A 25,639-nucleotide genomic window follows, 5' to 3' on the forward strand; every position below is an offset into this window, starting at 1 on the left:
AGGATTGTATTGATTAGTGGTTTATAGCGCTGCGGAATCGGTTGGCGCTCTACAAATAACCAATAATAATAATAATAATATAGAAATTGGGGGTAGGTTTATTTGGCGCGTATAATTGTGTAATTGGGGCACCATAACATAATCCAATTAGGATTAAGATTCTACCCTCCTTATCTGTATATTTTTGTAGTAGTTCAAAGGGAAGATTTCGTTGGAATGAAATGCTAACTCTGGTTTTTTTATGCATACCCGAACTGCAAAAATGTTGCTCAAAGTATCTTTTAGAGAGTGTAGGTTCGTGGTTCTTCTTGAAGTGTGTTTCTTGGGTCATAATGATATCTATTTTTCTTTTGTGAAAGTCGTGGAATGCGATAGAGCGCTTCTCTGCGGAGAAAGCCCTTGACATTTTGTGTTGCAATGTATAGAGTATCTGCTGTTTGGTTGAGATAATGGAGTCATTATAAAGCAAGGTACCTTGTGCAATTAAGTTCAAAAGCTAAGGTGAACCAGTTACGATACTGGGGAAGTTTAGGGAAATCAGGTTAGGGAAATGGGGGAGTCAAGTGTTAAGAAGTGGGATATTTAGATGGTTGTAGGTTAAATAGATTGAGGGAAGGGGGGAATAATGTATTTAGGAGACAATAATAATATGAATAGCGATATTTATATTACTAGAAATATCAATGGTATTAATTTTAATTTTAGTTTTAATTTGGGAGCTTTTTTACAAACCGGGTGTCATGGCGATTCGGAGCTGTAGATGTATTTTACGTTTAGTAACGGCCTTTAGTTTGGGAGTGTGCGTCTAATGCAAATTGAGCAATACCAGAGGTTCTACCGGTACCTTTGCAATCTATCTAATGTAGCCCTTTGCTGCTTTAAAATCTGTATTTATATTTTCAGTGGTACAGTATCTAGAGAGGTACCCATTTCTTTAATTAAATTATTTCAATGTGTTAAGTTAACCTTTTGCATTGCTGTCCTATGTAATAGCATAAACATAAACATCAAGCCTCTAACATGGGCTTATTTCATAACCTGCTATCATTAAGTCAGGAACAGAAAACCAAACAACCTCAACAATTAGCTTTATCCAGAGTTACAAGTATCCATTCCATTGGCTATCTTAGCTAGATAGGTATTCGTGGCGTTCTATTATGTACTCTGAAGTCATTTATATACTTAGATATTAGTAGAAGATCGCTGATCCTTGCAAGTCTGGAATTAGCTGTACATTTCAAAATATATACCTAAAACAGAATGGGGGCATATAAAACATTTTCTACTTGTAAACATTGACCTAAATTTATATTCAACTGGATAAAGTTCTACTTGATAACATGAAGGATTCTTTTGATCTTTAAGAGGAACAGTCACTGCTCGGTATGTGCCAGCATTCTGTCCCTAGTTAGGTACTTTAGAAGGAGAACCACAGCTGCATCACATAGAACCTGACTAAATAAACATTCCAAGGGGGGAGAACTATCGGATAATTATAAGTACTTATCTTGGGATAGCTATATAGTTCTAAGTATCATTAACACAAAGAGGAGGCATAAAAAACAGTGTCATTTTATAAACATTGAATTAAAATTTCTATTTTAACTTGTCAGAGTTCAACTTGGCAATAAGTAAAAGTCTTTTAATCTCTGTGAATGTCATCCTTCTATCCACAAATAGGCATATTAGAAGGAGAACAGAGGATCGTATCCTCAAAACCTAGGACCTGTCATATTAAACATTCAGAGGAAAGAAAACAATTAGATAATTATATTTACTCATCCTAGGGAGTCTGTGTCCATGCTGTCAGTGTTGGCTGGGGATACCTGTCTTCTCTTGTTCTGCTTAGAGATGGTATCAGGGCCTGGTCTTCTTTGAGGTTTAGGGCTGTGCAGCCCGTCCTGTTGCCTGTGAGAGGGTTGAAGGTTACCATTGTCGGGTGGAGTGATGCTCAAAAGGTTGCAGAACCTGTTAATTTCAGTTAATGAGGAACACTCTGTCTTCTTCCCATTTTTCATTACTATCACTGAAGTAGGAAAACCCCATCTGTAGGGGATATGCAGTGAACGAAGATGGGATGTTAAAGCTTGAAAGTCCCGTCTCTTTTGCAGTGTTCTTAGGGATAGGTCCTGATATATTTGAATTTTATGTCCCTGGAAGTTTATAACTTGTCTTTTCCTGGTGATATTGTATATTTCTTCCTTTTGCCTGTAGTTTTGGAAGTGTACTACAATGTCTCTTGGTGGAGATTCATCAGGAGGTTTTGGGTGGATTGCCCGGTGAGCTCTGTCTAAGGGAATCTCAGTGTTTTCGGTGGTGTTGTCTCCTAATATTTCAGTGAATAAAGCCTGTAGATAATCACGGATTTCGTTGTTCATAACCTTTTCTGGGATTCCTCTAAAGCGGAGATTTCCTCTCCTATTACGATTTTCCAAATCGACGATTTTATCTTCCAATTCAGTTATATGTTGGAGTTGACTGATTGGCTGAGAGGTTCGCCAGTTTTTGCGCTACGACAAATTAATGTTCCTCTAGGGTGTCCACCCTGTGACCAAGATCATTGATCTCTTTTTTTAGGTCAGCACACTTGTCTTTGATACAGGTTTTAACCTGTTCAATTAAGGCTTCCATGGCTTTGTATGTAATTGGCGTGTCGTCATTGCGTGTCTGATTTGTAACTGAAATTTCATTCACTGTGGACAAGCTACTGTCTTGGTCTTCTTCCATGGCAGTCAGTGAGGATTCTGCATCTTTGCTTTTAGAGGGTTGGTCTGTTTGCTTAAAAAAGGCATGCACTGTGCCTTGGTTGGTTTGTGATGGCTTCTGTGGTTTATCTTGGAGGGTATTCTTTCTTTGTGACATATTGCCCCGTACTGTTGCTTATCTTCTGCAGTTATTCTGTGACAAAGCAGTACACTATACCCCCTGGGGAATTTACCCTCACAGGGTGATCACGGTAAAAGTTAAGTGGGGTATGACCCGCCACTTATGTGCCTTAAGTGTGTTATGAGGAATACAGCAGTATTTTAAACAAAAATTAAGTAGAGTTATAGGACTCACACCCTGCAACAGATATTTAATAACGTGCTCCGACAATGCTGAAGCTGTTATGCTTTTATACATAGTTCTCAGATTGTCTAGGGAGTTAATAAAAACATAATTTATGCTTACCTGATAAATTTATTTCTCTTGTAGTGTATTCAGTCCACGGGTCATCCATTACTTATGGGATATATTCCCTTCCCAACAGGAAGTTGCAAGAGGATCACCCAAGCAGAGCTGCTATATAGCTCCTCCCCTCACATGTCATATCCAGTCATTCGACCAAAGCAGACGAGAAAGGAGAAACCATAGGGTGCAGTGGTGACTGGAGTTTTAATTAAAATTTAGATCTGCCTTAAAAAGACAGGGCGGGCCGTGGACTGACTACACTACAAGAGAAATAAATTTATCAGGTAAGCATAAATTATGTTTTCTCTTGTTAAGTGTATTCAGTCCACGGGTCATCCATTACTTATGGGATACCAATACCAAAGCCAAAGTACACGGATGATGGGAGGGACAAGGCAGGAACTTAAATGGAAGGAACCACTGCCTGTAGAACCTTTCTCCCAAAAACAGCCTCCGAAGAAGCAAAAGTGTCAAATTTGTAAAATTTTGAAAAAGTGTGAAGCGAAGACCAAGTTGCAGCCTTGCAAATCTGTTCAACAGAGGCCTCATTCTTAAAGGCCCAGGTGGAAGCCACTGCTCTAGTGGAATGAGCTGTAATTCTTTCAGGGGGCTGCTGTCCAGCAGTCTCATAGGCTAAACGTATTATGCTACGAAGCCAAAAGGAGAGAGAGGTTGCCGAAGCTTTTTGACCTCTCCTCTGACCAGAGTACACGACAAACAGGGAAGAAGTTTGACGAAAATCTTTAGTTGCCTGTAAATAGAACTTCAGGGCATGGACTACGTCCAGATTATGCAAAAGTCGTTCCTTCTTTGAAGAAGGATTAGGACATAATGATGGAACAACAATCTCCTGATTGATATTCCTGTTAGAAACTACCTTAGGTAAAAACCCAGGTTTAGTAGGCAGAACAACCTTGTCTGAATGGAAAATCAGATAAGGAGAATCACAATGTAAGGCCGATAACTCAGAGACTCTTCGAGCCGAGGAAATAGCCATCAAAAACAGAACTTTCCCTGGACCTGGATCCGTAACAAGGAAGCTTGGCGTTCTGGCGAGACGCCATGAGATCCAGATCTGGTTTGCCCCAACGATGAATCAGTTGAGCGAAGACCTCCGGATGAAGTTCCCACTCCCCCGGATGAAAAGTATGGCGACTTAGAAAATCCGCCTCCCAGTTCTCCACGCCTGGGATGTAGATCGCTGACAGGTGGCAAGAGTGAGACTCTGCCCAGCGAATTATCTTTGAGACTTCCAACATCGCTAGGGAACTCCTGGTTCCCCCTTGATGGTTGATGTAAGCCACAGTCGTGATGTTGTCCGACTGAAATCTGATGAACCTCAGTGTTGCTAACTGAGGCCAAGCTAGAAGAGCATTGAATATTGCTCTCAACTCCAGAATATTTATTGGGAGGAGTTTCTCCTCCTGAGTCCATAATCCCTGAGCCTTCAGGGAGTTCCAGACTGCGCCCCAACCTAGAAGGCTGGCATCTGTTGTTACAATTGTCCAATCTGGCCTGCGAAAGGTCATCCCCTTGGACAGATGGACCCGAGAAAGCCACCAGAGAAGAGAATCTCTGGTCTCTTGATCCAGATTTAGTAGAGGGGACAAATCCGAGTAATCCCCATTCCACTGACTTAGCATGCATAATTGCAGAGGTCTGAGATGCAGGCGCGCAAATGGTACTATGTCCATCGCCGCTACCATTAAGCCAATTACTTCCATGCACTGAGCTACTGACGGGCGTGGAATGGGATGAAGGGCACGGCAAGCATTTAAAAGTTTTGATAACCTGGCCTCCGTCAGGTAAATTTTCATTTCTACAGAATCTATCAGAGTCCCTAGGAAGGAGACTCTTGTGAGTGGTGATAGAGAACTCTTTTCCACGTTCACCTTCCACCCATGCGACCTCAGAAATGCCAGAACTATCTCTGTATGAGACTTGGCAATTTGAAAACTTGACGCTTGTATCAGAATGTCGTCTAGGTACGGAGCCACCGCTATGCCTCGCGGTCTTAGCACCGCTAGAAGTGAGCCCAGAACCTTTGTAAAAATTCTCGGGGCCGTAGCTAACCCGAAGGGAAGAGCTACAAACTGGTAATGCCTGTCTAGAAAGGCAAATCTTAGGTACCGATAATGATCTTTGTGAATCGGTATATGAAGGTAGGCATCCTTTAAGTCTACTGTGGTCATGTATTGACCCTCTTGGATCATGGGTAGGATGGTTCGAATAGTTTCCATTTTGAATGATGGAACTCTTAGGAATTTGTTTAAGATTTTTAGGTCCAAGATTGGTCTGAAGGTTCCCTCTTTCTTGGGAACCACAAACAGATTTGAGTAAAACCCTTGCCCTTGTTCCGTCCGCGGAACTGGGTGGATCACCCCCATTACTAAGAGGTCTTGTACACAGCGTAGAAATGCCTCTTTCTTTATTTGGTTTGCTGATAACCTTGAAAGATGAAATCTCCCTTGTGGAGGAGAAGCTTTGAAGTCCAGAAGATATCCCTGAGATATGATCTCCAACGCCCAGGGATCCTGGACATTTCTTGCCCAAGCCTGGGCGAAGAGAGAAAGTCTGCCCCCCACTAGATCCGTTTCCGGATAGGGGGCCCTCTCTTCATGCTGTCTTAGGGGCAGAAGTAGGCTTTCTGGCCTGCTTGCCCTTGTTCCAGGGCTGGTTAGCTTTCCAGCCCTGTCCTGTAACGAGCAACAGTTCCTTCCTGTTTTGGAGCGGAGGAAGTTCATGCTGCTCCTGCCTTGAAGTTACGAAAGGCACGAAAATTAGACTGTTTGGCCTTTGATTTGGCCCTGTCCTGAGGAAGAGTATGACCCTTACCTCCAGTAATGTCAGCAATAATTTCTTTCAAGCCGGGCCCGAATAAGGTCTGCCCCTTGAAAGGAATATTAAGCAATTTAGATTTAGAAGTCACGTCAGCTGACCAGGATTTAAGCCATAGCGCTCTGCGCGCCTGGATGGCGAATCCGGAGTTCTTAGCCGTTAGTTTGGTTAAATGTACAACGGCATCAGAAACAAATGCATTAGCTAGCTTAAGTGCTTTAAGCTTGGCCATAATCTCATCCAATGGAGCTGTGCGAATGGCCTCTTCCAGAGACTCAAACCAGAATGCCGCAGCAGCAGTGACAGGCGCAATGCATGCAAGGGGCTGTAAGATAAAACCTTGTTGAACAAACATTTTCTTAAGGTAACCTTCTAATTTTTTATCCATTGGATCCGAAAAAGCACAACTATCCTCCACCGGGATAGTGGTACGTTTAGCTAAAGTAGAAACGGCTCCTTCCACCTTAGGGACCGTCTGACATAAGTCTCGTGTGGTGGCGTCTATTGGAAACATTTTTCTAAATATCGGAGGAGGGGAAAAGGGCACACCGGGTCTATCCCACTCCTTACTAATAATTTCTGTAAGCCTTTTAGGTATAGGAAAAACGTCAGTACACACCGGTACCGCAAAGTATCTATCCAACCTACATATTTTCTCTGGAATTGCAACCGTGTTACAATCATTCAGAGCCGCTAATACCTCCCCTAGCAATACACGGAGGTTCTCAAGCTTAAATTTAAAATTAGAAATCTCTGAATCCAGTCTCCCTGGATCAGATCCGTCACCCACAGAATGAAGCTCTCCGTCCTCATGTTCTGCAAATTGTGACGCAGTATCGGACATGGCTCTCACATCATCAGCGCGCTCTGTCCTTAACCCAGAGCTATCGCGCTTGCCTCTTAATTGTGGCAATTTAGATAATACCTCTGTCATAACAGCAGCCATGTCTTGCAAAGTGATTTGTATGGGCCTCTCTGATGTACTTGGCGCCACAATATCAAGCGCCTCCTGAGCGGGAGGCGAAGGTACTGACACGTGAGGAAAGTTAGTCGGCATAACTTCCCCCTCGTTGTCTGGTGATAATTTCTTTACAGATAAAAATTGACTTTTATTCAAAGTGACATCAATACATTTAGTACACATATTTCTATGGGGCTCCACATTGGCCTTCAAACATAGTGAACAAACAGATTCATCTGTGTCAGACATGTTTAAACAGACTAGCAATGAGACTAGCAAGCTTGGAAAATCCTTTCAAATAAGTTTACAAGCAATATAAAAAAACGCTACTGCGCCTTTAAGAAGCACAAAAAATCGTCACAGTTGAAATAACAATGAACCAAATCAGTTATAGCAACCAAATTTTCACAGTAAATGTGTTAAGTTAGCAAAGCATTGCACCCACTAGCAAATGGATGATTAACCCCTTAATACCCAAAAACGGATAATCAATTTAACAATTAACGTTTTTATCACAGTCAAACACACTGTCACAGGTCTGCTGTGACCGATTACCTCCCTCAAAATGAATTTTGAAGACCCCTGAGCTCTCTAGAGACGTCCTGGATCAAGGAGGAAGAAGCAGGAAGACTGTAACTGAATTTTACTGCGCAAAAAAAGCGCTAAAATAGGCCCCTCCCACTCATATTACAACAGTGGGAAACCTCAGTTAACCGTTTCTATGCAGAAATAAACGACAGCCATGTGGAAAATCATGCCCCAAAAGATTTATCACCAAAGTACCTCACAAAAAACGAATAACATGCCAGTAAACGTTTTAAACATGCACTTTAAAAGTTAGGTAGTGTTATTAATAAGCCTGCTACCAGTCGCTTCTACTGCAGTTAAGGCTCATACATTACTTCAGTATTAACAGTATTTTCTTAGTCAATTCCATTCCTTAGAAAATTACTTATTGTACATACATTCATCAGCCTGATACCAGTCGCTACTGCATTTAAGGCTGTACTTACATTACATCGGTATCAGCAGTATTTTCTTAGTCAATTCCATTCCTTAGAAAAATATTCTACTGCACATACCTCATCTGCAGGGGACCCCGCATGCTATTACCTTTCTGAAGTTACCCCACTCCTCAGAATGTGCGAGAACAGCCAGTGGATCTTAGTTACTTCTGCTAAGATCATAGAAAACGCAGGCAGATTCTTCTTCTAAATACTGCCTGAGAGAAAAAAACAGCACACTCCGGTGCCATTTAAAATAACAAACTTTTGATTGAAGAAATAATTAAGTATAAAAATTCCACACTCCTCTCACGACCTCCTCCTATGTTGAGGGTTGCAAGAGAATGACTGGATATGACATGTGAGGGGAGGAGCTATATAGCAGCTCTGCTTGGGTGATCCTCTTGCAACTTCCTGTTGGGAAGGGAATATATCCCATAAGTAATGGATGACCCGTGGACTGAATACACTTAACAAGAGAAAGACAAGTAGCACTGATAAAGTAGTTTATGTTACCCAGAGACACTGCGTACAACCAAAGAGCTCCTATTGTTTTACAGTCCCCTGTTAGTGAAGAGCAATATGATAGGAGTTGTACTAGTGCTAAGTTCAGCTGTGCCCCGAAGTCTATATTGTGGGAAACAAGGGTGTTAATGTCATTGGTGTTTCAACCGGCCTTTAGCAGATTCTTAGTGTAATTTAAAGGTGCGTCACACTTTAATCCTCTTTGCCTGCTTCAGGTGCTTTTCCCTGTATGATTCTTCCCATGCGTGTGCTGCTCTTTATGAACAGCTCGTGCCTTGAGGTGACTTAGTAAAAGGCTGGAATGTAGGGCAGCGTAACTGCAGTTTGCACTTAATTAGTTTTTGTTTTAAGAGTGCGTCACATTAAGTACCGTTTGTTCGGTTGTATAGATCGTTCTTGTGTGGGCTTTTGTATATATGTATACTACCCTCTTATAGCATCTCCCAGCTTGCCCAGGGTGCCGAGTCAGGTTTGATCATGAGGCGGTGTGTGTGGGGCTTATGCCTTACCAGTCGCCGCTTGACTAGAATAAAGGGTGATTCCGGCGAGTAGTCTGCCTAGCGATGTTGATGCCTCCAGCCTCTGAGAGCCAATGTCGCTCGTAGCGAAAGTCACTGGCAGTTGTCTTGTCCGGGACTGGAGCTCTTGCGAAGCTGGATGCGGTAAGGGCCGCAGGCCTAACAGCTCTCTCCGGTGACGGAGTTGTCAAAAAAGTAAGCCGTCAAACTCTTGGTATAGCTGCTGGAACATTAGATGCAGCCTAGAACCAGTGGAAGTCGACCATTACTGTGATTCTTAGCTTTTGTGAGCCAAGACACCCGGTCTGCCTACGGAGCCTCAGTGAAATGCAGCCATCATGGTCGGCTGCTCGCTCCACCCCCAGCATAGATTTTTAAACATCTTTTCAGATGACTTCAATTATCAAATTTGCCTTGTCCCCTTTGTATCCTTTGTTAAAGGAGAAGCAATTACACTACTGGGAGCTAGATGAACACATCAGGTGAACTAATGATAAGAGGCACATCTGTACAGCCACCAATCAGCAGCTAGCTCCCAGTAGTGTATTACTGCTCCCCCGCCTACCTAAGTATGCTTTTAAACAAAAGATACAAAGAAAATTAAGCAAATGAAATAATAGTAAATTGGAAAGTTGTTTAAAATTGAATTATGAATGAATATAAATGTTGGGTTTCATGTCCCTTTAAAGGGTTAATTAGCTGTACATTCCTATCATACTATCATAGTATTTCCTGGCATGGAGAGTCCACAATTCCATTCATTACTGTTGGGAAATTCACCACCTGGCCACCAGGAGGAGGCAAAGGCACCCAAGCCAGAGCTTAGTATCCCTCCCACTTCCCATACTCCCCCAGTTATTCAGCCAAGGGAATAAGGAAAAGGTAGGGGAAACACTAGGGGTATATAGGTGCCTGAAGGTTATAGAAAAAAATGCTGCATTAAAAATAAATCAGGGTGGGTCGTGGACTCTCCATGCCAGGAAAGAAAATCATTTATCAGGTAAAAGCATACATTTTGTTTTTTTTCCAATGGTATGGAGAGTCCACAATTCCATTCATTACTGTTGGAAACTAATACCCAAGCCAGAGAGGACACAGAATGGACAGGGAGGGAGAACTAAAGGCAGGCGGACCTAATCTGAAGGCACCACCGCTTGAAGCACCTTTCTCCCAAAAGAAGCCTCAGCTGAGGTAAAAGCATAAAAGTATACAGAGAGGACCAAGTAGCCGCCTTATAGATTTGTTCCATTGATGCTTCATTCTTAAAAGCCCACGAAGAGGACACCGCACAGGTAGAATGAGTCGTAATCCTCTCAGGAGGCTGCTGACCAGCTTCCTTCTAAGCCAAACAAATGACACTCCTCAGCCAAAAGGAAAGAGCAGTTGTAGTGGCTTTTTGACCCTTGCGCCTACCGGCGTACACTATAAACAAGGAAGAAGATTGGCTAAAATCCTTGGTAGCCTAGAGAACTTTAAGGCACGCACCACATCCAGGTTGTGCAACAAACGTTCCTTCTGAGAAGAAGGATTAGGACAAAAGGAAGGAACTACGATCTCCTGATTGATATTGCGGTCAGAGACCACCATGGGAAGAATTCCCAATTTGGTACAAAGAACAGCCTTATCCGCAAGGAAAAGAATATAAGGGGGATCACACCATAAGGCAGATAATTCCGAAACTCTACGAGCAGAAGAAATAGCCAACAAAAATAAAATTTTCCAAGATAAAAGTTTAATATCAACAATGCATAGGCTCAAACAGAGCCCTTTGAAGAACACAAATAATTTAATTAAGACTCCAATGAGGAGCACAGGTCTGATTCTGACCAGGGCCTGAACAAAAGACTGGGCGTCAGGAAAAATAGCTAACTTCTTGTGTAGTAAAACTGAAAGGGCAGGGGGGGGGGGGTGCAGTGAGTGATACCGATATAAATATGCAAGCTCTTAGCTCTGTGCCTTCAGAAAAAATCCCGGAGACTTCACTCTTTATCTTGCTCACAGACTTTATTAAGATTTATGACTTGCTGAACGCCGATCCTATGTCTCAGCTTTCCTCCTTAAATATTTGTTGGCTACAGCTTTAAAAGAAGGAGTTGGGTAACTACAGAGACATATATGTAGCTGTCTGTCTCACAAGTGTACAGCGGGCAGACCTTTCTACAACACTTTCACCTATATGATCTGCATATACATTAGTTTTTTTGTTTACTAATCTAATTTACTGTGAGTGTTGGCTTATAATTAAACCATTGCATTCAGTACGTTGGTATATCACTGTTGAATGCATAGTCTGTTATGTATTTAAAGTGAAGGTCAATTTCGATGAATCGGTGCCCGGTTTTTAATAAACCTATTAAAAACAAGAGCACTTTAATTCATCAAAATTGACATTTCACTCGTTTTCTTCAAATACTTACCTTTTAATCCTGACAGCCGCTGCAGCGCTTCCTCCGCCTGTCGCAAGCCCTCTTTGCGGGTCCAAAATGACGAATCCGGCTTCCTCCAATCATGGCGTTGCCTCAGGCCATGATCCCCCTGGGGGGAAGCCATAAATGGAGGAAGCTGGATTCGTCATTTCTGACGTATGAAGAGGCCTCCGACGGCCGGGGGAATCGCTGGAGCGGCTGTGAAGATTAAAAGGTAAGTATTTGAAGGAAACAAGTGAAATGTAAATTTTGATGAATTAAAGTGCCCGCGTTTTTAATAGGATTATTAAAAACCCGGGCACCGATTCATCTAAATTGACCGAGGAAACAACATGCTTAGATGCTCTTTGCTAATATAATGGAGATTATAGCAATTTCATACATTAACTTTTTTTTTTTTAATGTATTTATTATTTCCATCTTCCCTACACAATACAATCTCCCAACTAGCAATATTAAAGTGATGGTAAATTCAGCCCAACTGCTCCACATATTTTGAAAGCTCTTATCCTAACATATCGATATGCTTTTTTTATTAATAAAACCATCAGTACACTGAATAACTTCAATTTTAGTCCGGCTGCGTTACCCTTTTTAATTCAGCCTCTCTCTAACATTTTCAAAGCTTCTGCTTTGAGTGGCATCTGTTCTGGCCAATCATAGCCTCACCATGCGCCCCATGTAAAACTAACTGCACGCTCCCGTGCTCGGAACTCAGTAATCTTAATGCAATGTGCATGCGCGACTACTTACGCTACTTGCATAACTGAAAAAGAGAAATCGTCAATTTACTTTTTCCTACAAACAGATGCACTGTTTACTGTAAGCGGAGCTGAGGATTCCCTTATTCTGTTACGCAAGTAGCGTAAGTAGTCGCGCATGCACATTGCATTAAGATTACTGAGTTCCGAGCACGGGAGCGTGCAGTTAGTTTTACATGGGGCGCATGGTGAGGCTATGATTGGCCAGAACAGATGCCACTCAAAGCAGAAGCTTTGAAAATGTTAGAGAGAGGCTGAATTAAAAAGGGTAACGCAGCCGGACTAAAATTGAAGTTATTCAGTGTACTGATGGTTTTATTAATAAAAAAGCATATCGATATGTTAGGATAAGAGCTTTCAAAATATGTGGAGCAGTTGGGCTGAATTTGCCATCACTTTAAGCGTAGGCAGTCTCTTGATCTCTGTGTGAACATGATCGGGGGCATGCTTGGCTGTCTGCGGCAGGGGCAGTGAGGGGCGACCCATAACGAGTAGGTTTCCTGTAACTAGAGACAGCTTACATTGCATATACATATATTCCCTATATATACATTCAATATACTCCAACAAGAAGCTAACAATAGATTTGTTTTGGCTCACAGACTTCTAGGGGACACTGAGCATCTAATATGTATATTATAAATGTAATGATAAGTGTAAGCAACAGAATATATGTTCACACATTACAGTTTAAATAGTCAGCCTCAAGTTATTGACAACTGAAACGTTGGGATGTGTGTTTGATTACCTTTGTTAATATGAGTTTGTCAAATTTTTATATAGATTTGCCACTTCTTAACTCAAGTTTATATCGTAATTACGCCCATGCATAGAAAACTATTCATTACATAGTCTTATGTTCATTCTCCTTTATTCTCTCCTATATTACTAGGATCCTCTCTTTGGTTTAACATATTGGGGGGTAGTTATCAACGTGTCTACTTTCCTGCCTTCGCCGGCCCAATACGCCCGCCTAAGCTCACCTACCTTCGCCGCCGCGGACCTGAAAAAATACGCCTAAGTTATCAAAAAAAGCTGTCAAAAAGCCGCGGGGCGATGAGCAGCGGACTGTGAGAGTTATCACTCATCCGATCTCACTGCTCTTCGGCTGTTTGACAGCTTTATTGCTAGCCTGTCACTAAGCACTCACACTAAACTGCACTGTTCTACCCCCTATACCGGCGCCCCCGGAGCCCCCTGCAACTCAATAAAGTTACTAACCCCTAAACCGCCGCTCCTAGACCCTGTCGCAAGTCTTATAAATGTATTAACCCCTAAACCGCCGCTCCTAGACCCCTCCGCAAGTCTTATAAATGTATTAACCCCTAAACCGCCGCTCCCGGACACCGCTGCCACCTACATTATACCTAGTAACCCCTATCCTGCCCCCCCTATACCGTCGCCCTCTATAATAAAGTTATTAACCCCTATCCTGCTGATCCCGCACCTCGCCGCAAATAAATAAATAGTTTAACCCCTAAACCGCCGCTCCCTATATTAAATGTATTAACCCCTATCCTGCCCCCCACTACACCGCCGCCACTGTTATAAAATTATTAACCCCTAAACCTAAGTCTAACACTAACCCTAACACCCCCCTAACTTAAATATTAATTAAATAAATCTAAATAATATTTCTCTTATTAACTAAGTTAATCCTATTTAAAACTAAATACTTACCTGTAAAATAAACCCTAAGATAGCTACAATATAAATAATAATTATATTGTAGCTATCTTAGGATTTATTTTTATTTTACAGGCAAATTTCAATTTATTTTAACTAGGTACAATAGCTATTAAATAGTTATTAACTATTTAATAGCTTACCTAGCTAAAATAAAGAGAAATTTACCTGTAAAATAAAAACTAACCTAAGTTACAATTACACCTAACACTACACTATACTTTAATAAATTATTCCTATTTAAAACTAAATACTTACCTGTAAAATAAACCCTAAGATAGCTACAATGTAATTAATAATTACATTGTAGCTATTTTAGGATTTATATTTATTTTACAGGTAACTTGGTATTTATTTTAGCTAGTTAGAATAGTTATTAAATAGTTATTAACTATTTAATAACTACCTAGCTAAAAGAAATACAAAATTACCTGTAAAATAAATCCTAATCTAATTTACAATTAAACCTAACACTACACTATCATTAAATAAATTAAATAAACTACCTACAAATAACTGCAATTAAATACAATTACATAAACTAACTAAAGTACAAAAAATAAAAAAAGCTAAGTTACAAAAAAAAAAAAGTTACAAACATTTAAAAACATATTCCAACAATTTTAAGCTACTTACACCTAATCTAAGCCCCCTAATAAAATAGCAAACCCCCCAAAATAAAAAAATGCCCTACCCTATTCTACATTAAAAAAGTTCAAAGCTCTTTTACCTTACCAGCCCTTAAAAGGGCCTTTTGTGGGGGCATGCCCCAAAGTTCAGCTCTTTTGCCTGTAAAAGAAAATACAACCCCCCCCCAACATTAAAACCCACCACCCACATACCCCTAATCTAACCCAAACCCCCCTTAAAATAACCTAGCACTAATCCCCTGAAGATCATCCTACCTTTAGTTGTCTTCACTCAGCCGAGCCACCGATGGAACTGAAGAGGACATCCGGACCGGCAGAAGTTATCCTCTAAGGGGCGCTGAAGAAATCTTCCATCCGATGAAGTGATCCTCCAAGCGACGCTGAAGAAATCTTCCATCCGGGCGAGGTCATCTTCCAAGAGGCGCTGAAGAAGTCTTCTATCCGGGCGAGGTCATCGTCGAAGCCGGGTCTTGAATCTTCATCCCGCCGACGCGGAACATCCTCCTTTCCAGACGAACTACCGACGAATGAAGGCTCCTTTAAGGGACGTCATCCAAGATGGCGTCCCTTCAATTCCGATTGGCTGATAGGATTCTATCAGCCAATCGGAATTAAGGTAGGAAAAATCTGATTGGCTGATGGAATCAGCCAATCAGATTCAAGTTCAATCCGATTGGCTGATCCAATCAGCCAATCAGATTGAGCTCGCATTCTATTGGCTGTTCCGATCAGCCAATAGAATGCAAGCTCAATCTGATTGGCTGATTGGATCAGCCAATCGGATTGAACTTGAATCTGATTGGCTGATGAAATTTTTCCTACCTTAATTCCGATTGGCTGATAGAATCCTATCAGCCAATCGGATTGAACTTGAATCTGATTGGCTGATGAAATTTTTCCTACCTTAATTCCGATTGGCTGATAGAATCCTATCAGCCAATCGGAATTGAAGGGACGCCATCTTGGATGACGTCCCTTAAAGGAGCCTTCATTCGTCGGTAGTTCGTCGGAAAAGGAGGATGTTCCGCGTCGGCGGGATGAAGATTCAAGACCCGGCTTCGACGATGACCTCGCCCGGATAGAAGACTTCTTCAGCGCCTCTTGGAAGATGACCTCGCCCGGATGGAAGATTTCTTCAGCGCCGCTTGGAGGATCACTTCATCGGATGGAAGATTTCTTCAGCGCCCCTTGGAGGATAACTTCTGCCGGTCTGGATGTCCTCTTCAGTTCCATCGGTGGCTCGGCTGAGTGAAGACAACTAAAGGTAGGATGATCTTCAGGGGATTAGTGCTAGGTTATTTTAAGGGGGGTTGTATTTTTCTTTTACAGGCAAAAGAGCTGAATTCTTTGGGGCATGCCCCCACAAAAGGCCCTTTTAAGGGCTGGTAAGGTAAAAGAGCTTTGAACTTTTTTAATGTAGAATAGGGTAGGGCATTTTTTTATTTTGGGGGGGTTTATTATTTTATTAGGGGGCTTAGATTAGGTGTAAGTAGCTTAAAATTGTTGTAATATGTTTTTAAATGTTTGTAACTTTTTTTTTTTTTTTGTAACTTCGCTTTTTTTATTTTTTGTACTTTAGTTAGTTTATGTAATTGTATTTAATTGTAGTTATTTAAAGGTAGTTTATTTAATTTATTTAATTATAGTGTTAGTGTTAGGTTTAATTGTAAATTAGGTTAGGATTTATTTTACAGGTAATTTTGTATTTCTTTTAGCTAGGTAGTTATTAAATAGTTCATAACTATTTAATAACTATTCTAACTAGCTAAAATAAATACAAAGTTACCTGTAAAATAAATATAAATCCTAAGATAGCTACAATGTAATTATTAATTATATTGTAGCTATCTTAGGGTTTATTTTACAGGTAAGTATTTAGTTTTAAATAGGAATAATTTATTTAATGATAGTGTAGTGTTAGGTGTAATTGTAACTTAGGTTAGTTTTTATTTTACAGGTAAATTTGTCTTTATTTTAACTAGGTAGCTATTAAATAGTTAATAACTATTTAATAGCTATTGTACCTAGTTAAAATAAATTGAAATTTGCCTGTAAAATAAAAATAAATCCTAAGATAGCTACAATATAATTATTATTTATATTGTAGCTATATTAGGGTTTATTTTAAAGGTAAATATTTAGTTTTAAATAGGATTAACTTAGTTAATAATAGAAATATTATTTAGATTTATATAATTAATATTTTAGTTAGGGGGGCGTTAGGGTTAGTGTTAGACTTAGGTTTAGGAGTTAATAAATTTATTACAGTGGCGGCGGTGTAGTGGGGGGCAGGATAGGGGTTAATAAATTTATTATAGGTGGCGACGGTGTAGGGGGGGCAGGATAGGGGTTAATAAATTTATTATAGGTTGCGGGGGTCCGGGAGCGGCGGTTTAGGGGTTAAACTATTTATTTAGTTGCAGTGAAGTGTGGGATCGGCAGGATAGGGGTTAATACATTTATTATAGAGGGTGGCGGTATAGGGGGGGCAGGATAGGGGTTACTAGGTATAATGTAGATGGCGGTGGGCTCCAGGAGCGGCGGTTTAGGGGGTAATACATTTATTTAGTTGCGGCGGTGTAGGGGGGACAGATTAGGGGTGTTTAGACTCGGGGTACATGTTAGGGTGTTAGGTGCAGACAGCTCCCATAGGAATGAATGGGATGTCTGGCAGTAGCGAACTTGTACTTTCGCTATGGTCAGACTCCCATTGATTCCTATGGGATGCGCCGCCTCCAGGCTGGCGGTTTGAAAACCAGGTACGCTGGTCCGTAAAAGTGCCGAGCGTACCTGCTAGTTTTTTGATAACTAGCAAAAGTAGTGAGATTGTGCCGCACTTGTGTGCGGAACATCTGGAGTGACGTAAGAATCGATCTGTGTCGGACGGAGTCCGGCGGATCGAAGTTTACATCACAAAATTCTACTTTTGCCGGTCTGAAGCCTTTGATAACTAAAGCGAATCAGCCTCGCCACAAATACGCTGCGGAATTCCAGCGTATTTGAGGTTGACGGCTTGATAACTACCCCCCATAACCTGCTTTGCCAATTGTAACTATATATATATTTCTTATTATTATGCAGGTATTATTCTAAGTCTTTACTATTATTTTCAAGGGCCCACAAGTGACCCCTAGACCTGCTCCAACCCCTCTGTTACTTTGAGTTGAATATATTATCTTAGGTCCAAGAGCGATCTCTTGATTCATAGGAGGGAAACAAATATTTTCTCTTTTTTCTTAAACTATCCTTAAACTATCCACCTAACTGGATAATTCGTGTTTCATGGGGTCCAAAAGTGGCCCCTCATAGAAGTGGGAGGAATAAAATAGAGGCGTTCACTTTATTTTGCAGAGCTCAACATGATGTTTAATTTAATCTGCTCTACTTAGTATGTGAAACTTATTTGTACCATGATGACTTAATCTACTTTTTTTTTCTCTATAGCGATATAGAAAGTAATAATATGTGATTAATGCTCTGATCTGAGTTTGTACTATTGTATGCTTTTTGCCTCAATAAAAAAAAAAAAAACCCTGAAAGGGCAGAGATCTGTCCCTTTAAGGAACTAGCCGATAAACCTTTCTCCAAACCCTCTTCAAGAAACAACAGGAACTATCACCTTGTGCCAAGGGAAGCCTTAAAACTTGCACCAGGAGAGATAGGTGCGCCAGACCTTATGATACATCCGACATGTCACAGGCTTATAAACCTGGATTAGAGTGTCAATGACCCTATATGAAAATCCTCTTTTAGACAGTAGTAAGCGTTTAATCTCCGCGCAGTCAGCCTAAACTTTAGATTCAGAGAATCTAGATTTTGATGAAGGAACGGACCTTGAAGTAGAAGGTGATTCCTCAGTGGCAACCTCCAAGGAGAGGAAACTGACATCTTCACCAGATCCACAAACCAAGTCCTGCGAGGCCAAGCTGGAGCAATTAGGATCACTGATGCCCGCTCCTGTTTGATGCAAGCTATAACTCTGGGGAGAAGGGAAAACGGATGGAACAGATAAATCAGACTGAACTCCCACCGAACCGCTAATGCTTCCACCAGCACTGCCTGAGGGTCTCTCAATCTGGACCCGTATCCGGACAGCTTGGTATTGAGGCGAGAAGCCATGAGGTCTTTCTCCTGAACACCCGACCTGAGGGTTATTTCGGAAAACACATCCGGATGAAGAGCCCGCTCCCCTTTGTGGAACATCTGTCAGATAGTCCGCTTCCCAGTTGTCTACTCCCGGGATATGAATGGCTGAAATTTGACAATTGTTAGACTCTGCCCACTGAATGATGTGAGAGACTTCTTTCATGGCCAGGGAACTCCTTGTACCTCCCTGATGATTGATATAAGCCACAGATGTTATGTTGTCCAATTATGTTGAATTATGATAAACCGGACCGAACTTAGTTAAGGTCACGCAATCAGAGCATTGAAGATTGCTCTCAACTCCAGAATGTTTATAGGAAGGTCGGATTCCTCTGGCAACCAGGATCTCTGAGCTCTTAAGGGACTCCAAACTGCTCCCCAGCCAGAGAGGCTGGCATCCGTAGCCACAATCTACCATATGATAGTCTCAAAAAGCACATGCCTTGGGCCAGATGATCCTGACAGAGCCACCAAGAGAGAGAATCCTGGCTACCGCTGGATACCACTAAAAGAGCCCCCAGCTCCTTTGTAAAGATTCTGGGAGCTGTAGCCAGCCAAAGTGTTTGTCTAGAAAGGCAAACTGCAGGAACGGAAAATGTTCTTTGTGAATCGGAATCTGAAGGTATGCATCCTTCAGGTCTATGGTGGTCATGAGCTGACCCTCCTGGACCAATGGAAGAATGGATTTGATAGTCTCCATCTTGAAGGATGAAACCTTGATAAATTTGTTGAGACTCTTTGATCCAGGCTAGGACAGAAGGTTCTCTCTTCTTGGGAAAAACAGAAAGGTTTGAATAAAACCCTAAGCCCTGTTCTGCAGGAGGGACCGGGACGATCACTCCCAGAGAAGATAGATCCCTTACAAGAGAGTCTTGAAAGAAGGAATCTGCCTCTTGGAGGACAAGACTTAAAGCCTATCTTGTAACCCTGGGAGACAACGTCCATTGCTCAAGGGTCCTCCCTTTAAAAGGAAAGGAAAGAAGTCTTGACTTAGAAACCATGTCTGCTGACCAGGACTTTAGCCATAAAGTCCTGCGAGAAAGAACTGTGAAACCCGAGGACTTTGCATTCAGGTGAATGACCTGCATATTAGCATCACAAATGAAGGAATTGGCCAACTTTAAAGTCTTAATCCAATCCTGAATCTCCTCCAAATGAGTCTCTTCCAAGATCAATTCAGATAAGGAGTCACACCAGTAAGTGGCGGCTCCAGTGACCGCTGCAAAACTCTCAGACGGTTGCCTTAAAAGGCTAAGCTGATGAAAAGTTCTCCTTAGGTACCTCTCCATTTTCCTGTCCATGGGGTCCTTAAAGGAGGTACTATCTTCCAGACGAATAGTAGTTCTCTTAGTCAGGGTGGAGACAGTCCCATCCACCTTAGGAATAGTACTCCATAACTCCAAGATAAGAGTCAGAAACTGGAAAATTAGGAGATGGAAAGAAAGGAATCCCTGGTTTCTCCCATTCCTTAGAAATTATGTCAGACATGCAAGCCGGAACTGGAAAGACTTCCACAGACTTAGGTTTGATATCATAAACCCTGTCTAGTTTAGGAATCTTATGCCTCAGATGGCTTGGGCTCCGCAACATCCAAAGTTGCTAACACTTCCTTAAGCAATAAATGAAGGTGTTTAAGCTTAAACCTGACATTAACTTCATCTGACTCTACTGGACTGTCCAAAGCAAAGTCAGAATCGGAGATCTCACCTTCGGAGGCTGCCGATGTATGGTCATCCTCAGAGATCTGAGAAAAACTGACCAACGCAGCTTTGGTGTTTGACTAGATTCCTGCATCAGAGGAAACGTTTAGTCTTTCTCTTCCTTTTACCTGCCATAGGTAAAGAACTCAGCTCAGCAGAAAAAGCCAATTGGAGAAAGAGAGTGAGATGAGCCGCAGGGCACTGCAGGTGCAATAAATAGGGACGGTGACTGAGGACAAAGTTGAGGCATGTCAAGGGCACCAGAGTCCTGAGTGGTAGAGGGCTCTGAGAGGTTAAATTTCTTAGCCATAGCAAAGATTGAGTTATTTTAGATTTTAGACTGCAGCATGGAAGATAAGCATGGGGAACATAACTGTGAAGGAGCGATTATAGAAGCTTCTTTACAATAAAGGTATTTGTCCCATAAAGGTAAAGACAAAAATTCCTTATGCACTCTGTCCTCCATCTTGAGTAAAGGAACCCCATAGAATAAATTACAAAATTCTTCAATATTCAAATATTATGGCACCCTTATATGCCCCAGCACAGGCTGGGGAGCCTTACCACCTCCCTGACCAAAGAAAATGACTCTCTAGACTAAGCAACACCGCTGTAGCTCTGACACAGACTCTGTGTAAAACAGACATAAAAATGGTGATGCGCAAGTAGCGCCCCGTGATGCTCCGAGGCAAAGTGGCGCTGAAAACTGAAAAAGAACGGCACCATTACTGCATTGCAGCTCCGATAAGCGTCATAAGCCAAGACGCTATGAATTAATAAATATCCCCTCATGTACACGGTCCTAACATATAAGCCGTAGTAAACGCACATCCACATGAAAATTACAAATACTAATAGGATATCCTCCTCTAGCACAGACAGCCTCTACCTTTGCTTCTACAATCCTAGAAAAGGGATCTATGAGCCCAAAAAGTTGCAGATATAAACTGTCCCATAAAAATCACTAGAAGTGAGGGATATCTTTAAGTCCCCAGGCTCAATAAGGAATCCTGGAGAAACTGAAAACCCTTTCAAGTGTCATCATTGCCATCCCTTGAAAAGGAAAAGACACTAACCTTAGAAGCCTCTCCTGTGGGACAGAGACAGCCTTCCAGGCCTGACAGCTTCATCCAGACTTCTGACAGGCACCTGAGTTAGAAAGGAAAGCAGTGGAAGCTTACACTGGCTGCCAGGTGGGGTGTTAGCACAGATTGGAGGACAGAGAAGTGCCCTGCAACATCCAGCAGCTAACAGCTACCAATACACTTACTAAGAGGTTTACATGGACACAGCATTGACCCCAGTCCTATCATGAAGGGAAGCTACCCAATAAAGGACTCAAATCTTCAGAACACCATCTTCTCCTACTCCACGTTACAGAGGCAAAGAATGACTGGGGGAGTATGGGAAGTGGGATGGATACTTAAGCTCTGGCTGGGGTGTCTTTGCCTCCTCCTGGTGGCCAGGTGGTGAATTTTCCAACAGTAATGAATGGAATCGTGGACTCTCCATGTCATTGGAAAAAAACTGTCATAATGCCCTGAGATAAGAGGCGGCTTTCAAGGGCTTAGAAATTAGCATATGAGCCTACCTAGGTTTAGCTTTCCCCAAAGAATACCAAGAGAACAAAGCAAATTTGATCATAGAAAAAAATTGGAAAATTGTATGCCCTATCTAAATCATGAAAGTTTAATTTTGACTAGACTGTCCCTTTAATTTAAAGCATGGTATTTTGGCATTAGAATATCCCTTTAAGAATCAGGATATGAAAGTGAAGACAAGAAAAAAATAATAAAATAAAGCAAATCAAGTAATGACAAAAGAGAAGTCACTAATGTGACGAGTAGGAGCATACCTGAAATACACGCGCTCCGGAAGGGGGGGTGGCAGCTGGCGAGTACACAGGATCCATACTGGTGAATTCATCTGAAAAGTTACTGACATCTGTTTCACTGTGTATTGATGGTCGGAACGGTGGAGAAACCTTGCGAAGGGTCAATGCTTCCCAGTCTATAGTCTGCAAAACATAGGAAATGAGAGAAAGCCGGAGACAATGTAAAACCAAAATAATAAATTCTTTAACTCCTGTATGCAAACTCATGTATGTGTGGTCCTCACTGTCTCACTAAATACTCATGTATGCGTGGTCCTCACTGTCTCACTAAATACTCATGTATGTGTGGTCCTCACAGTCTCACTAAATACTTATGTATGTGTGGTCCTCACTGTCTCACTAAATACTTATGTATGTGTGGTCCTAACTGTCTCACTAAATACTCATGTATGCGTGGTCATCATTGTCTCACTAAATACTCATGTATGTGTGGTCCTCATTGCCTCACTAAATACTCATGTATGTGTGGTCCTCATTGTCTCACTAAATACTCATGTATGCGTGGTCCTCATTGTCTCACTAAATACTCATGTATGCGTGGTCCTCATTGTCTCACTAAATACTCATGTATGCGTGGTCCTCATTGTCTCACTAAATACTCATGTATGCGTGGTCCTCATTGTCTCACTAAATACTCATGTATGCGTGGTCCTCATTGTCTCACTAAATACTCATGTATGCGTGGTCCTCATTGTCTCACTAAATACTCATGTATGCGTGGTCCTCATTGTCTCACTAAATACTCATGTATGCATGGTCCTCATTGTCTCACTAAATACTCATGTATGCGTGGTCCTCACTGTCTCACTAAATACTCATGTATGCGTGGTCCTCACTGTCTCACTAAATACTTATGTATGTGTGGTCCTCACTGTCTCACTAAATACTCATGTATGTGTGGTCCTCATTGTCTCACTAAATACTTATGTATGCGTAATCCTCATTGTCTCACTAAATACTCATGTATGCGTAATCCTCATTGTCTCACTAAATATTCATGTATGTGTGGTCCTCATTGTCTCACTAAATACTCATGTATGCGTGGTCCTCACTGTCTCACTAAATACTCATGTATGCGTGGTCCTCACTGTCTCACTAAATACTCATGTATGCGTGGTCCTCATTGTCTCACTAAATACTCATGTATGTGTGGTCCTCATTGTCTCACTAAATACTCATGTATGCGTGGTCCTCACTGTCTCACTAAATACTCATGTATGCGTGGTCCTCATTGCCTCACTAAATACTCATGTATGCGTGGTCCTCATTGTCTCACTAAATACTCATGTATGCGTGGTCCTCACTGTCTCACTAAATACTCATGTATGCGTGGTCCTCATTGCCTCACTAAATACTCATGTATGCGTGGTCCTCATTGTCTCACTAAATACTCATGTATGCATGGTCCTCATTGTCTCACTAAATTTATGTATGTGTGGTCCTCACTGTCTCACTAAATACTCATGTATGTGTGGTCCTCACTGTCTCACTAAATACTCATGTATGTGTGGTCCTCATTGTCTCACTAAATACTCATGTATGTGTGGTCCTCACTGTCTCACTAAATACTCATGTATGTGTGGTCCTCACTGTCTCACTAAATACTCATGTATGTGTGGTCCTCACTGTCTCACTAAATACTCATGTATGTGTGGTCCTCACTGTCTCACTAAATACTCATGTTTGCGTGGTCCTCACTGCCTCACTAAATACTCATGTATGTGTGGTCCTCATTGTCTCACTAAATACTCATGTTTGCTTGCTCACCAACATTATCTGGAGTGGAACAGGAGCACAACTTTCAGTATGTATTTAACCCTTTTCAGTTAAACAATGTAAATAAATTAAATACAAAAATAAAACATTTTGCGCCCGTTAACAGTTGCGTGCAAGAGATATACGGTTTATCGTGGCTGTTTGTGGGCAATGGGTGTGTCGCTTTTATTACTGGTTGAAAGTAAATGCTTGAGCACAATCGAAGGTAACGCATGTCAGGTTAGTGCGACCTTAGAGCACTGGTCAACTGTTTCGCAAAACAAAAAGTGTCACAAAACACATTAAAAATACATTACAAAGTACAGTTTCACTCATAATAACACTAATAAAAATTATTCACACAAATATTGCACAAAACGTTATAAGGGCTCAAAGATATCAGATCTCAGGTTTATAAGTATATATATTTACATGTCTATATATGTGTGCATATGTATTTATATATATATATATTTACAGACATATATAAACAGATAAATACATATATATATATATTTACAGACATATATAAACAGATAAATACATATATATATATATTTACAGACATATATAAACAGATAAATACATATATATATATATTTACAGACATATATAAACAGATACTCATGTATGCGTGGTCCTCATTGTCTCACTAAATACTCATGTATGCGTGGTCCTCATTGTCTCACTAAATACTCATGTATGCGTGGTCCTCATTGTCTCACTAAATACTCATGTATGCGTGGTCCTCATTGTCTCACTAAATACTCATGTATGCGTGGTCCTCATTGTCTCACTAAATACTCATGTATGCGTGGTCCTCATTGTCTCACTAAATACTCATGTATGCATGGTCCTCATTGTCTCACTAAATACTCATGTATGCGTGGTCCTCACTGTCTCACTAAATACTCATGTATGCGTGGTCCTCACTGTCTCACTAAATACTTATGTATGTGTGGTCCTCACTGTCTCACTAAATACTCATGTATGTGTGGTCCTCATTGTCTCACTAAATACTTATGTATGCGTAATCCTCATTGTCTCACTAAATACTCATGTATGCGTAATCCTCATTGTCTCACTAAATATTCATGTATGTGTGGTCCTCATTGTCTCACTAAATACTCATGTATGCGTGGTCCTCACTGTCTCACTAAATACTCATGTATGCGTGGTCCTCACTGTCTCACTAAATACTCATGTATGCGTGGTCCTCATTGTCTCACTAAATACTCATGTATGTGTGGTCCTCATTGTCTCACTAAATACTCATGTATGCGTGGTCCTCACTGTCTCACTAAATACTCATGTATGCGTGGTCCTCATTGCCTCACTAAATACTCATGTATGCGTGGTCCTCATTGTCTCACTAAATACTCATGTATGCATGGTCCTCATTGTCTCACTAAATTTATGTATGTGTGGTCCTCATTGTCTCACTAAATACTCATGTATGCATGGTCCTCATTGTCTCACTAAATACTCATGTATGTGTGGTCCTCATTGTCTCACTAAATACTCATGTATGTGTGGTCCTCATTGTCTCACTAAATACTCATGTATGCGTGGTCCTCACTGTCTCACTAAATACTCATGTATGC

The 25,639-nt window shown here is 41.2% G+C and overlaps 1 protein-coding gene across 1 annotated transcript in view; it reads right to left on the minus strand.

Moving 5' to 3' along the window:
* The window catches only part of LOC128665860 (ribosomal protein S6 kinase alpha-5), a 141,020-nt gene that overhangs the window by 74,030 nt on the left and 41,351 nt on the right, over positions 1–25,639 (minus strand). The window contains exon 9 of the mRNA XM_053720096.1: positions 22,242–22,403. Within this exon, the coding sequence (XP_053576071.1) occupies positions 22,242–22,403 (162 nt within the window). The remainder of the gene's footprint in view (positions 1–22,241; positions 22,404–25,639) is intronic.

This window comes from Bombina bombina, chromosome 7, assembly GCF_027579735.1.
Source record: "Bombina bombina isolate aBomBom1 chromosome 7, aBomBom1.pri, whole genome shotgun sequence".
NCBI classification, from domain to species: Eukaryota; Metazoa; Chordata; class Amphibia; order Anura; family Bombinatoridae; genus Bombina; species Bombina bombina.